General features: G+C 39.4%; 1 protein-coding gene across 2 annotated transcripts; it reads left to right on the forward strand.

Moving 5' to 3' along the window:
- Window positions 1-4744: 4744 nt before the first annotated feature.
- LOC134095855 (uncharacterized) lies at window positions 4745-8092 on the forward strand. 2 transcript variants are annotated; one of them, XM_062549567.1, is made up of 6 exons: window positions 4745-4804; window positions 5062-5361; window positions 6553-6906; window positions 7082-7195; window positions 7290-7342; window positions 7534-8092. In XM_062549567.1, exons 1-6 carry the CDS (start codon window positions 4753-4755, stop codon window positions 7660-7662), a joined length of 1002 nt encoding a protein of 333 aa, XP_062405551.1. In that variant the 5' UTR covers window positions 4745-4752; the 3' UTR covers window positions 7663-8092. The 2 variants fall into 2 exon arrangements, with proteins under 2 accessions (XP_062405551.1, XP_062405550.1); XM_062549566.1 differs by having other exon boundaries at window positions 4748-4804; window positions 5014-5361.
- The last annotated feature ends 7326 nt before the right edge of the window (window positions 8093-15418 follow it).

Here is a 15418-nt window from a genome sequence, read left to right on the forward strand (position 1 = left end):
GCAGTACCGTTTGCGGTGGGATGTTGACTTCCTGATTCGCGTTCGTCAAAGGACCCAACAGTAGCTCTCAAGGGACAAATATTTTTGCAGAGTGAACATCAGCAGCGTGTGTTGCACATTTTTCACGTTGTGTGTGTGTGTGTGTGAAATCAGGTCCAGCTAATTGCCAATCACGACGTCACAAGGGAGTCCCGATCAGAGCCGTCAATTTGCGCATTAAAGCGACCTGGACCTGTGTACGGCCTGTTGGGTGCGCTATGCTGAAGTGCCAGTGTGAGAGGCTGCGCAAATGAAGCCAGAGACGCCATGCCACAGCAGCGCAAAGAATCATGCCGATTAATTTAGCCTTTTTCTTGTTTTCTCCTTTTTGTATTTAGTTTCAAATAAATCTTTTGAAGAGCATTTTTCTTGTCCGCAAGTGAAATTCCACTACAGTGTAAATGTTGCATTGTTGTGTGGGAAGAGGGGTGCTTGTGTAGTTTGACCGGGAATGTATTTTTATTGTGATTGTGAAAGTTGTGGTGTGAATGTCTGGTAACCGGACAAGGGGTGATTGAGGTATAGAGTATTTATTTACAGTATATTTTTGTATTTGTTCTAAATCTGTTTAGGAATAATTGATTATGTGCAATGGGTTGGTTCTGACCAGGGTCTAGAAAACCTGGCGGGAAACCAGATAGCAGAAGACTTGGTTGAGGTGAGCTAGAGAACACCTGTATTTGACCAGAGAAAGAGATTCACATTAAGTGTTATATATAAAGTGATATGTTATTGAATTCATTTTAACTTTGAAAAGTTTAGTTAAGTGTGATAATTAGTTTGATTGATTATTTTTTTTTGGAGTTTTTTTCTTTTTCTTTATTTTGCTTTTTTTCTCTGAGACAACCATCGCCCTGCTTGGGAAGGAAAAAAAAAAAAAAAAAGCAGTTTTGGACCATCAGCATCGCCTCGCTGCTCTGCTTTTCCAGGCTGTAAGGCCAGCCAGGCAACACAAGGTAAATAAGTAACTTTTAAAAATTAAAAACCTAAAACCCAAAAAATGAACTGTGACACCGAGGATGACAAAATGTATGTGGTATGTTGGTCTCAAAAGCCTGCATCAACATAACCAGTCATTTGTGATTTGTACCCCCATGGTAAAAAATATTACACTGCTTCACTTGCCCCCTATCTTCAGATGAGATGTTATGAACTGCACCAAATTCCATGATTAACCCGGCATCCTCTGGGAGTGTGCCAAGTTTTGTGGAATTTCATCCATGGGGCCAACACATTTACATGTATGCGTACATTAACTCATTGGCTGCCAGCCATTTTCAGTGCAGAGCGCTCCATACTGCCAGACGTTTTACAGCATTTTGACTGTTTTTTCAAGATCCACCGAACGGTGAGCTTTATGACTATGTAAACACTGTAGACTCTCTTCTGTCACCGGTTTGTGTCTATCGTTTTCCGTTCTTTAGTAATCGTCAGTAGAATATGGGTTAGTTTGGCTAAAAACACCTGTTTCTGACCAAAAAATGGAGAAAACGATCTTTTTGTGAAAATCAACTTAACGTTAGCGTTTCAGTAGTATGTCAACCACGATTGTACTGTTATCTCGTCAGTCTCGTCAACGTTGCTAGGGACTCTGATGGTCGCTATAGACTCTGAACAGGACGGTAGACTTAGCAAGCTAGCACTAGCAAAGTTGTTGTTAGTCTATACAGCAATATCCAATGTAAATGGATCATACCGTTCACATGTTTTCCATCCTTGATGTAGGAAGTAAGCATATTTATTCCCTGCACCGCGTGCAAACTAGATCCACTGTGGTCGATCTTCAGTGTGTTAGCTTGTTGTATCTCTACATGTGCACTCTGCAGGCAAATACTCTGCAGGCAGATAATCATCCAAATGGCACTGCTGTCATCTAGCGGTTCGGATCACTAGTACAGTCTGTTTACAAGCCTGAAACTCTGCCAGATCTTTCCCAAGCTCACCCATGAGCCCTCCCCATTGAAAAATGCAATTGACGTCTAAAGACGTCAATGGCAGTCAACGTATGTGTCTAAATTGACGTTTAAAGACATCAATGGCAGTTAATGAGTTAAGTACCTGTACACCCATTGGCCTGCAGATGGTGGTGTTGAGCGAAGGGTTGCTGGTTGCTGGATGATACTGTCTCACACATCACACACACACACTTTTCTTTTTGTCAATGACAGGTTTTCTAAGGCCTGTCGATTTATTCTTTTGCACAAACTTCCCTCTGCCTTGAGACTGCTAAACTTATGTTTGTTCATGTGTATGTGTATTTGGACTTCCTCAGGCATAACACTGATGTATTTTTGAGAATTTAATAAAGGTTGCAGTAATTAATTAATTATTTTCCATCATATAATTTAATATCTAAGACCACAACACTTGAGGCATTCAGGTTTGGTCCTACAGTATGTCATATAATGAAATAAATAATGAATAAAAATGCAGATTCTGTTTTTATCAAAAAACAGAATACTATACCACACATTAAACACTTCCACTGTAAAAGTAAGAATGACATAATGATATAGTTTATATCATTATGTGCCCCAAGAATGTGGCAAGTATGGAAGCCCGTTTCCGCCACTTGGTGGAAAAAAACTGGCAGATACTAAGTCATAATTATGAGATGCAAAGTCGTAATTATGAGATAGAAAGTCATAATTATGAGATAAAAAGTCATAATTATGAGATAAAAAGTCATAATTATGAGATAGAAAGTCGTAATTATGAGATAAAAAGTCGAAATTATGAGATAGAATGTCATAATTATGAGATAAAAAGTCATAATTATGAGATAGGAAAGTCGAAATTATGAGATAAAAAGTCATAATTATGAGATAAAAAGTCGAAATTATGAGATAAAAAGTCATAATTATGAGATAAAAAGTCATAATTATGAGTTAAAAAGTCAAAATTATGAGATAAAAAGTCATAATTATGAGATAAAAAGTCGAAATTATGAGATACTTTCTCATAATTATGAGATGGTAAGTCATAATTATGAGATTATAATAAAGTCGTAATTAAGATTATAAAGTCAAAATTTTGACTTTATTGGTTGGTAGCCTGCCTTGACCTCGCATCACTTCCTTCCCGTTCAAAACTGTTGCCGGCAGTGTTGTGCACGTTCACACTCTTCAGTAGCCGGACTACCTAAATCTAACAAGTTAGGATTATTAAAACAATATTTGAGAAGGGAAAGTGGTGCTAAATTTCCATAAACTTTATTCAGTGAACGGGTAAAGCCGTCCGTTTGTAAGCAAAATCAAGAAATACGATCTTTTAGTTCTGTTTACCGTTACCTAGCAACCCCAACAACAAGTGAGTGAATAATTAGTATTCTACTTCTATAACTCAACAGGACGTAGTGCAGCGGGCTAATGATTGGTTCACCATGCCTGAGATGTGGGGTTCGAATCCCAGTTGAACTGCCGTTTTCTTGCATGTCAAAGTACGATCGATTACTTCTTTTTTCTTAGATGACGTTACCTCGCGGCAAATAAGAGTTTGTGCTTTTTGAACCTATAATAAATATATATATTTGACAGGTTCAAAAAGCACAAACTCTTATTTGCCGCGAGGTAACGTCATCTAAGAAAAAAGAAGTAATCGATCGTACTTTGACATGCAAGAAAACGGCAGTTTAACTGGGATTCGAACCCCACATCTCAGGCATGGTAAATCAATCATTAGCCCGCTGCACTACACCCTGTTGGGTTGATGAAGGAGAATACTAATTATTCACTCACTTGTTGTTGGGGTTGCTAGGTAACGGTAAACAGAACTAAAAGATCGTATTTCTTGATTTTGCTTACAAACGGACGGCTTTACCCGTTCACTGAATAAAGTTTATGGAAATTTAGCACCACTTTCCCATCTCAAATATTGTTTTAATAATCCTAACTTGTTAGATTTAGGTAGGCCGGCTACTGAAGAGTGTGAACGTGCGCAACACTGCCGGCAACAGTTTTGAACGGCAAGGAAGTGATGCGAGGTCAAGGCAGGCTACCAACCAATAAAGTCAAAATTTTGACTTTATAATCTTAATTACGACTTTATTATAATCTCATAATTATGACTTACCATCTCATAATTATGAGAAAGTATCTCATAATTTTGACTTTTTATCTCATAATTATGACTTTTTATCTCATAATTATGACTTTTTATCTCATAATTTCGACTTTTTATCTCATAATTATGACTTTCTATCTCATAATTTCGACTTTTTAACTCATAATTATGACTTTTTATCTCATAATTATGACTTTTTATCTCATAATTTCGACTTTTTATCTCATAATTATGACTTTTTATCTCATAATTTCGACTTTCCTATCTCATAATTATGACTTTTTATCTCATAATTATGACTTTCTATCTCATCATTTCGACTTTTTATCTCATAATTACGACTTTCTATCTCATAATTATAACTTTTTATCTCATAATTATGACTTTCTATCTCATAATTACGACTTTGCATCTCATAATTATGACTTAGTATCTGCCAGTTTTTTTCCACCAAGTGGCGGAAACGGGCTTCCATAGGCAAGAGATGTGATATTGCTTTTTTGAATTTACTGTAACCTGTGACTTAATGGAAAAAAGGGCCGTCGGGTTATGGAACATTTAGCAGGAAGTAAAATTGGTAAGTTTCAACTGTACACATCAACACAGTTCAGTAGCTTGCTTCACACATAAGAAGAGGTACACATATCAGCCATGTGCTCTAAGGAGATAATACTCTTGGTCATCATTCTACATAGGATGATATGTAAGTATCTGGAACAACTTCACATTCAATTTGATGCACAGTAAGATCACAAATTTCCCCTTGTTTCTGAGCTCAATGACTTTTTACTATTCAACATTAAATGTAGGACTTTAAAGTTGTGCACCTACATAATCCCATCAGATTGTTTTGTACTGTAGGTCTCATATTTTTTGGAGAATACAGTATTAAAAAATGTTTCCCTTTTCAAGATGCTATTGGAAAAACAACTGTCCATCAGCCTGACTCCGTGATTACAGCTCGGCTGGGGGAGTCTGTGACTCTAAACTGCACATTTACTCATGATGCTCAGCAGTACATGTCCTGGTATAAACAGAGGCCGGGTGAGATGCCAGTAGCGTTGGTCACGGCACAGACTTTATCAGCCATTGAGTTCCAGAGTGGCTTCAATGCATCCGATTACACAGTAAAGAAGGATAAAGGCATCTTTCACCTCACCATCAACAGGACTACTGTGTCAGATGAAGCATTTTATTTCTGTGGACTTACTAAATTCTTTCATGCTGTGTTTGGAAATGGAACTTTTGTAGCATTGACAGGTAAGTTTGGCCAGATTATGTATACCATAAAACTTTAAAAAAATAAATAAAGCTGAGTGCCAATAAAACACCTCTCTCTTTTACACGCCTGGTGTGGCAATGGCCTCAAATAGAGGCCTAGTGTATTTCTTAGTTTTGGGTTGTATTAAAAATCATACAATCCGCCAGATCACGTGTTTAAGACAAATGAGGCACGCTAAAGTTCTGATTAGATGGCATTAAGAGCCTTAAGACTGTGGCGGTGAAACTTGGCTGAAGCAAGATTTCCCATTTTTAAAAAACTTTTTTGGATATTGCTTAATTTAATTTATCCCATTTTGTGTCAAATTTGCCATTAGACAAACAAATTGATCTTTTCAAGGGTAGGCAGATGGTAAGCCTAGTTGTTTTTATGATGGCAAAAAAACAAAAAGCTTCATGAACTTTCTTTAGTGATGAAACATAGGCTACTATCATGATGTAACCTGCTGCTGTCTACCACTATGCTATTTGGATGGTTATCTCTGCTATCTCTCAATGAACAACATCTCAACACTAAATAAATGATTTGTGATTGAAGCCTATCACGTGGATAGCCATATGGGTAGGCATTCAGCATATTTGAAAGTAATTCATTCAATAGTATTTCCTATCGTTTTGTGTGAAAGCAATTAAAGGCCTGCCTCACATACAAGCTAGTGAAGTTCGGTGATTTGGAAAAATAAAAGCCAAGGCTATTATTTGAAGTTTTACCGTATTTTCCTTGCTTACCTGAAATTGTGTCTGTTTTGGTTACAAAATTTGCTTAATGAATATAGTACTATATTCCACTTCCACTTGATATTATGATGGATGAAGCCTTTGAAAGGAAAACGGTAAAGTATGCAGAAATGGTAACAGAAGCAAAGGAACAATCAGACACCATTGTTTAACTTTCTAGGAGTGTTGTGGGCCTTCATTTCTTGGCCAGACATTCCGGCTAGCACATGTACACTACCAGGTACAATGCATTTGTTATGCCACAAGCCAATTGTGCATTGTCTTTATGTTGTGCCATGCTGTTTAAAGTGAAAAAGGCTTGTTGTTGATCACCCACTATAAATCCCCAACCTCTAGCACAGGAAATGTCTATTGCTTTATATTTCAATCTCAATTGTTTAATGTGAAGCTGTCTACAACAAGGAAAATGTAACAATTTGCAAATGACTACAGATCACAGAAATCACAGGCTGGACTTAAGTGCAGAGATCCAAACCTCAGTACCAGACCCAGTTGACCCAGAAAACCCGAAGACCCTGGAGTGCACTGTACTTACTGAGACCAGAACCACAGAGCTCAGTGTGTTCTGGTTCAGACCCAGTTCAGGAGGTTCTCATCCTGTGAATATTTACATCCAGAAGAACTGCAGCAGTGAGTCTGGTTCTGGTTTTGGTTCTCACACTCAGAGCTGCGTCTACAGACTTCCTGTGGGTCACACATCTGATTCTGGAACATTCTACTGTGCTGTGGCCTCATATGGTCAGTTACTGTTTGGGAACCAAGTAACGCTGGATAAGAAACAAACAGGTATGTCTTTTAACTTAAATTAAAGAAACACTTGTATTCATTTAAATTGTATAAATTGTATACTTTTTTACTCTAATGTGAACTGCTCAGTTGAAATATTATATATTTTTTTCTTTTACATACTGACGTGCAAGTGTAGGTCAAAAGCCATACGTTAACAAGCTCTCCTTTTTAGACTCTGTGGATCCCGTGATAGTTAGCTTGGCGGCAGCATTGGCCCTGTGTATTGTAGTAATAATCGTCCTAGCCAGTTTAAGTTGCAGAAGGACGACATGTAAAGACTGCAAAGGTAAGAAGATTCTGACTACATTATATAATGAAACAATATTCAATTGTGTCAGGGAGCTCCCTGTACTGACCAGGCATGTTTTCTAATATTTTAGCAGCACACCACACTGCAGGACACAACCCCCTCAGGGCACAAGCAGCGGGTCAGGTAAAGAATTAAAATGCAATTGCCAAGATTATGTTAACATTTTCATCTTTACCCATGTTTGTATACCTAAGATGTTATTCACCTTTATATCTTGTGGTGCTTGTCAATCCCTAGCCACGGCACTGATTTACTGGGTGAATATGTCTTTCAGAAAGGATGCCATTTATCACTTTGTTTTACCCATTCTTCAGGGCCATGAGGAAGAGGTGCTTAACTACGCAGCCCTGCAATTCACTAAAGGGAAAAGCAACAGCGGCCAAAAGAAGAAACGACCAGCCCAGGAGAGCACATACTCTGGTGTTAGGTCCTCTAGGCTCTAAATACTGTTTAAAGCCCCAGAAGAGCACCCACATCTCCTAACACCAGTGATTGTTAAGATATTTCATCAGAAGCCACTTTGGGAATCGGACGGGAGTAAAAACCCATATGCAGAGCAGAGTTCCATTGAAGTCTATGGCCTTTACCACCAGCCCTCCCTTCCCCCTTTGTGAGAAAAGTAACTTTTCTGAATCTATACTCTTACCGCAATGTTTTTACAAACAGCATGTGTAACCAGTTAGGCATGGAAATTGTGGTCTAACAACTGCAGTCTGCAGTCAGTTTGTGCACAGACATGCACAGCGCAAGTGATGTTTCAAGTGCACTGACTAGCAGAGCAAATAGCCGCCAGGGAGGTGATGTCTGTGGCACAGTATGTGAGGGTGCCTACCTCTGCCCAATCAGACTGGCTGAACATCTTCATTGTTTTGTTGAGTATTCTTAATAAACTGTGTTTGATAAAAAAAATAAAAAAAAAATGAAATAAAAAAGACTCATACTCCTTTTAGCACCTGTGGAGGCTGCTGTTGCCTGACAGTAATTGCCATCTCCTTACATTATAATCAGACTGTGTGGAATACATCAGCATCAATACATCAATGATTTGGAGTTCAATTGATACGATTTTGGCTCAATATGAAATGTGCTCTAAGCAATGTTACACGGTTTCTAAGCTGAAACATTTGTCACATAGAGCAAACATCACCTCACCATCCGCTAGCTCTGTCATCCATGTCTTTGTGGACATTGCTTTGTGCAATGGTGCACAGTCATGTTGGCATAGACCTTTGAAGTTTGCCTACAAAAAAGCCACCATCTTTGCCCAAATAAAGAGATCCGGTATCTTGAGATTTTTTCTATGGGAAAATAACATGGGGTTTTTCAATTATCGCACCTGTTAAACTCTCACGGGGATGATGACATTGGAAATGCAGACGTTTTTCGCTACACAGTTTTGTCCACTGCCGTCTAGTGGATACTGTGATCTTCGGTAGGTGAAGACAGCACACTTTCATCTTTGCTACCCCAGAGCTAACTTACCATGCAACTTGCCATAGGCAGTTACCCCGCATTCACACTGTCTCCGTCCGTCAACGGATCTCATTCACTTTGCATGGGGCGGACTCGAAATGCATTGTGGGTCCGTCCGTCGCTTCAGCTCCGTTGCCTCCGTCAAGAAAGTTGAGAAATGTTCAACTTTTCAGGCAGCGACGGATCCGTCAGCCAATCAGATCACGTGTATGCAAATACACATACGGCAGATTCAACCTCCGTGATCCGTTGACGGACGGAGACAGTGTGTACGCGGGGTTAGCTTCAATTAACTCCCGGATCTCCTTATATGGGCAAAGATGGCAGCTTTGGATCCTTTTTGTAGGCGAACTTCAGAGGTCTAGACCTCTGGTCTGTGTAGTGAAAAACGTCTGCATTTCCAATGTCATCATCCCGCAAGAGTTTAACAGGTGCGATAATTGAAAATCCCCATGTTATTTTCCCATAGAAAAAATCTCAAGATACCGGATCTCCTTATTTGGGCAAAGATGGTGTCTTTTTTGTAGGCGAATTTCAGAGGTCTATGGGAAGTAGCCATCCCCAAACTGTTTCCACAAAGTTTGGATGTGTCACAGGGTGACTATGGCCAGTGGGGGAGGTTGTAGCACAAATGTAACAGCTGTAGACATTAGCTGTCTAATTATGCGTGCGATTGGTGAATGTGGGCGGCGGGAGGATTTTAAATGCCCTAGGAGCAGTCCAGAGGACGGACTGAAGAACGAAGTGGGGAAAGAACGGACTGGAGAACGGACCAGAGTGGGGACTTGGGGAGGGATGTAACATTGGGGTGGGCAGCGATGAACCGAGGCCGGGCCGAGCGGGACGTTGGAGAGGAGACGTTGCTGAGTGCCAGAGACGAGGAAAGGGGAAGTGGATGCATGAACATGCTACGCGTGGAGCCGACCCCAAGACGAGGAAAGGCGGAGTGGATGCATGAACACGCTAAGCGTGGAGCCGGACCCGAGACGAGGGAAGACTAGTTGGGAGAGACACGCTATGCGTGGTGCCGACACCGGAGACCTGGGAAACGTTCACCGCATCTAAGCTAAGTGCCCTTACGAAGTCCGCCCCTATCTGAGTAACTGAAGTGACTGCAGGTGTGTTGCTGTCTGCTGACCGAGTGACTACGAATTCAGTCCGCTTGTGGAGGCTATTCCTTAGCTAACTTGTTTACACTGTTTGCAGTGCCCACTGAGTGCATCTGAAGAACTGTCTTAATCACGAGTGTCTCATTCCCCTGAATAGCCTCTACTGACATTAGCGAACCCACACTGGAGAGTACTACTGCCGTCATTTGTGAACTCACACCGTTTAATAAATATATTATTGTTTTAAACTCTACTCCTTGTCCATAGCATTTGTTGGGTGGGAATCTGGTTGCTCACCTGGGGAAACAGTACAAACCGGCGAATAGTGCCCCCTGCCTGTGACACATGGAATTGTTCATGTTCCATGAGCACGCTCAGAAACACACACACACACACACACACACACACACACACACACACACTTGAGATGGGTGTTTGTGAGTGTGTCTAGGTGTGTGTGTGTGTGTGTGTGTTTTTTTAACAGGCATAATCTCAATTTTGTGTGTGGACATGCTATAATTAACCTCCAATAGGATGATGACAACCCTTGTGATCTTTTAAAATTGTGTTTAGCTTATTGGGTATGCCCGTTTAATTTGTGCAGTTTGCAGTTGTTCAGTTGTCAGTACTCCCCTGCAGTGAGCATATGACTGAAGAGACCAGACACTCTGATACCATTTCACCAGAGGGGGTGCTATTACATGGAGGAGAAACCTTGATGGGCAGTGATTTTGGACAAGGTCTAAAAGTTTACAACATTAATCTGGGAATACATTCAGCGTGGTTTGCGTTTGCCTCGGATATTCAAATTTAGTTCTGACATGCTACACTTCATGTGCTGGCCACAAAAGGATGTTACACCTCTGTAACCACAGCCAATCAGAACGCCTCTGTGTGGATGAAGCAGAAGCAGATATTATGGTTATGGTTATGCTATTTGGGGCTGGGGCAACATAGTAACATTTCTGATTTCCACACTGCATAGCCTATACAGTGAGGTATATTATTTTCAGCATGATTGGATTTTCTAAGACAGGCTATCCCTCGTTCAGCCATCAAGATAATGCAATGCTCGTGGCATTTACAGCCTTCTATCCCAAGTTAACATGGCAAGGTAGCCCATACCTAAAAGGTGAAAGTATATGTGTTGTGTGTAAGGTTAACTGAATCTATGTAAATGTACAAATCTAAGAAATGTTAAAAAACATTATTCAGCTCTCTGTTATATCCTATAGAGCAATATTTTAATTTGCTCTCCACATCATTTACATCATTCAGATGCGTGTGTGTGAGAGAGAGAGCGTGAGAGAGAGAGAGAGAGAGTGTGTGTGTGTGTCCATGTGTGCAAGTTACTGCTTGAGAAAGGGTTTGTGCCACTACAGTATATGTGTCATATCAGTGAGTAGCCTATGCCTTGGCCGTCTTGTATTGCAGCAGAATTAGTGAATTCTGCACACACACATACACTGGTGTAGCACAGTCAATCACTTTCCCCCTCTGCAATTGAAGATCGATAGTATGTGCTACCATGCACCCGAAATAATTCTTATTTTGTAGTGTCGATCCCTAAAATATGTGAAGGTAATCGTTTTGCATGCCCCCATCTTCTTTCTGGTCAGTCATGGTACTACGCCTTAAAACACCACATTGTGATTAGCTCTAGATCTCTATCCTGAGTCTCTGCAGTACACACACAGGCCCCTGTTACCATTACCCACCACTAGAGAGGGAAATACTCTCTTCTTTTTGTTGGATTGAGATGTGTTGTTGTGTGTAGGGAACCGAGTACAATTAGATCATGTAATACAAGTGAATTTACAGTTTTTCACAAAGAACACCTTTTTCAGAACTCTTTACCTTTTTCTCAAAACTGTGAACACAAAACTCATTTCTCAAACTACATTCTCGAAACCCTTCAATCTTGTTGCAAAACTGAACAATCACCTAAAAACACTTTTAACTTTGCTCAAAACTAACTAATGGTCTCAAATCATTGAACACATCAGGCAAAATTACACTCCTGCAGAGCAGTGATAAGACAATACACCAAATAATGGAAGACACAGTTTTCAGGGCAGGGTTTATGGCTCCTGGAGGAATTGTATTCATTCTAATTTGAAAAATAAAATATCACAATGAAAATAAAGAATAAGGACTTATATCACTCTCTACTCATATCCTCTAGCCTATATGAAGATATAAATCAATAGTTTTGTAAGTGAACAGAAAGACAGACTGATACTGTACTGAATATGATTTGTACTGTGATGCCACAGACTCTGATAGTACTGTAAGTATGCAATACTGTAATATTGTACTGTGCCTAAATTTAGACTTACTTGGACATACTGATAACTCAGCTCTTTCACTCTCTCAGAGTTGAGCTCAAAGGGTAGTAAGTGTGTAGCAGTGGATGTTCAGTGATTACTGTACTGTATGATAATGGACATTTACGCTATTTCTCTTCTGTAGTCTGAATCTTTGGATTATTGACGCCACAGAGAAACCACTAATGTTGGGTTGGACCATGAAGTCCTGCTTCTCTCATTGGCATTCCATGAACCAGAACATGGTCAATGAGTGTTGCCCAAATATCATCATTTACAGTATTGCAACTCTTGGGACTCTGTCTTTCTCTTCATCCTCTTCCTCCTACCTGCACCCTCCTCTTCCTTGTACCCCACTTCTACTGTAACACACACTTGTTGTCCCCTGCGTCTCTGTCAACTCTGAACTGACTTATATTGGTTGTCACATCATTAGACAGAAGTGTTATCAATTTTGAGTGGTAGTGTTCAAATGGAGACAACTGTGCACTAATTGTGTTCAACTTCTGCATTGTTTGGTTATCAATATAATTAAGAAGTGCATTAGAATGCACAATGTGTTCACAGTTTTGCAAAAAGGGTTAATGAGTTTGGTAAAATGGGTGAAATGGGTGAAAGTAGTCTATGGTTTTGCCAAAAAAGGGAGCAATTCAATAAATGTGTTCAGACATTTGAGAATTTGATTCAGAGAATGGGGTTTAGTGTTTGAGCAACTGTGAAAAACTGTAACTGCTGCTTGGAATATTGCAAATAGCAAAGCCATTCGGTTGGCTGTCCTGTGCTGGACATTTCACCTGATGAATGCAAGTGGCACAGTTGCTACAACAGTAGGAGTGGGAAGGGACAAGGTTACATTGAATGGTATTTATGCATTTAGCAGACATCTAAGTCACTTAACACATATCAATTGCATTACAAGGTCTACTGTCTTCAGAGCAACTTGGGGTTAAATGCCTTGCTCAAGAGCACAATGGAGGAAATATGGGAATTTAACCCACAACTTTTTAGGCTACTGTATGCTAGCCCAGTTCCCTACTGTAGTTATTACTAGGGCTGTCAAAATAACTGATTAATTTAGATTAATTAATTTGAGATAAAATAACTGATTAAAAAAATTAACGCAGATTAATCGATGACCGTTGACCCGGGGCCATTCTAGTCAGTAACCATTAGACCGTAAAATGGGGAGACGAGAATGTGCTGCCTGGATCACTGATTGGAACATTTACTTTAAAAAAAAAAAAACGGCCTGACGGTGTTAAAAAGAAAGTGTTGATTAAAACAAATTCCTCTGCAATGTCTGCAGCACAGAATTTGCATGTCACCCGAGTTCATCAACTCTTAAGTACCACATTACTGCAAAGAAATAGTGTTGACATTGCGATTACATTTTATATGCGATTAGTTTAGATTAAAGAAACACAGAGTATGTAATTAATTAGATTAAAAATGTTAATCGATTGACAGCCCTAGTTATTACTCTACCACACCAACAAACCAAATATCTCATTCAACAGCTGTTCAAACACACCAGAATCACTGTAGTTATTTTTGGCAGACTGTCTTGGTTAGTATGAAGTGAATATTTCATCATAGGTCAATCCTCTGATATAGTTACAGTAGTCATCACCAAGATGTTTGCAAATGGAGTCATAAAACAGGAGCTGTTCACACCAGCATGCAGGCTATCTTGTGTGACTGTGTGCGTATGACTGGGAGGCTGGATCTGCTTCATCACTGACATCACATATTTGTCCCTTCACTGATTGGTTGGAAAATTGAACAGGAAGTGATTTGGTCAAGTATTTCAGTCTTTCCTTCACTCTGAGGCCATTTGAAACTGAGACACTGTCTGGATATTTTAACATTAAATATGGTAAATTAAATATGGTCTTCAACATGAGAAACGGGTTTTGGATAATTGTATTCGTTGATTTGAAAATGTGTGAGTACGAATTACTATTTGTATCATTTTATTTTAAAAGTAATATTTTCTTTGGATGATGGATTACAGTATAATCCATGGAGATTGTATAATGTACATGTATATTTTATATTACATATATGTACACAAAGCATCACTTTACTTTTATGTGTACTTTTTTTTTACGTTTCTATAGATGCATTATGTGAAATTGTCCAGTTAAGTGAAGCTATAAAAGCTGATGCTGGAGATACAGTGACTTTGACATGTTTTTACCCTTCGACATACAATGCAGAATCAAAGCACTGGTACAGGCAAATACTGGGACTAAAGCCTCATGCAATGGTTAGATATCGGGTAGGCAAAGAGGCATGGAATCATCCGTTTAGTGAAGACTCTAAACAAGGTCGTATGACAACACAGCAGTCAGAGAGATCATTTAATCTGACCATCAGAAACATCACCTCATCTGATGAAGCAATATATTACTGCACAGTCACAGTTTTTGATGAGACTAAGTTTGGAAATGGCACATTCTTGGCCGTCACAGGTAAGGCATATGGGCTATAGATACATCCAAACCCTCAGTTTATTGTGTTGAGCATATGTGACCTAATATGAAGTGATGACCTCCTCTGAATTCATAGGATCCAGAAAGTCCTATGAGCATGCAGCATTCTTTTGTGCTGTCACCAACAGCTGGTGTGGACAAATAAACAACGGAAACACATCGGATTTGTTTGCAGGTACTTTTTCCCATCAAATATGACTAAAATAGTTCCATCAGATGTGACCGTTGTATGGCTACAGGGGTATTCTAAAAGTTAAACCAATTACGGTTCATAAAAGATTATTTTATTCAGACAAAAATGCACATGCTGTCATAAGCAAACATCACTTTTTCAACATACCAGAAGCGTAAGACATGTCTGAGAAATATCTATATAAAGTATGTTATTGTTATTGTCTGTTTTTTTTAGAGAAATCATTGAGTCCTGCAGTTTATGGGCTGATTGCTGTTTTGGGGCTGTGTTTTCTGCTCATAGCTGTTCTGGTCCATTTAATATACCAGCGCAGAAAACAGCAATCCCAACGTAACAGAGGTATGACATTTCTACACTATCTACACGCTTGTTTTTGAAATCGTCTGGTGGATACATTAATTAGTATTTTTTTATTTGAAAATTATCTTTATGTGTGGTTGTTTATTTGTGTGTTTTGTTTGGTTAAGGTAAAAAATCTCATCCAGTCAATTCAGACCGGACTTTGCGACAGCCACAAACTACTCAGGTAAATAACATCCACAATGCTAGTCATTTATGGTACAGAGTAACTGGTCTTCATAAATTCAACCTTAGCAGTTACT

The sequence above is a fragment of the Sardina pilchardus genome, chromosome 11 (assembly GCF_963854185.1).
Source record: "Sardina pilchardus chromosome 11, fSarPil1.1, whole genome shotgun sequence".
NCBI lineage: Eukaryota > Metazoa > Chordata > Actinopteri > Clupeiformes > Clupeidae > Sardina > Sardina pilchardus.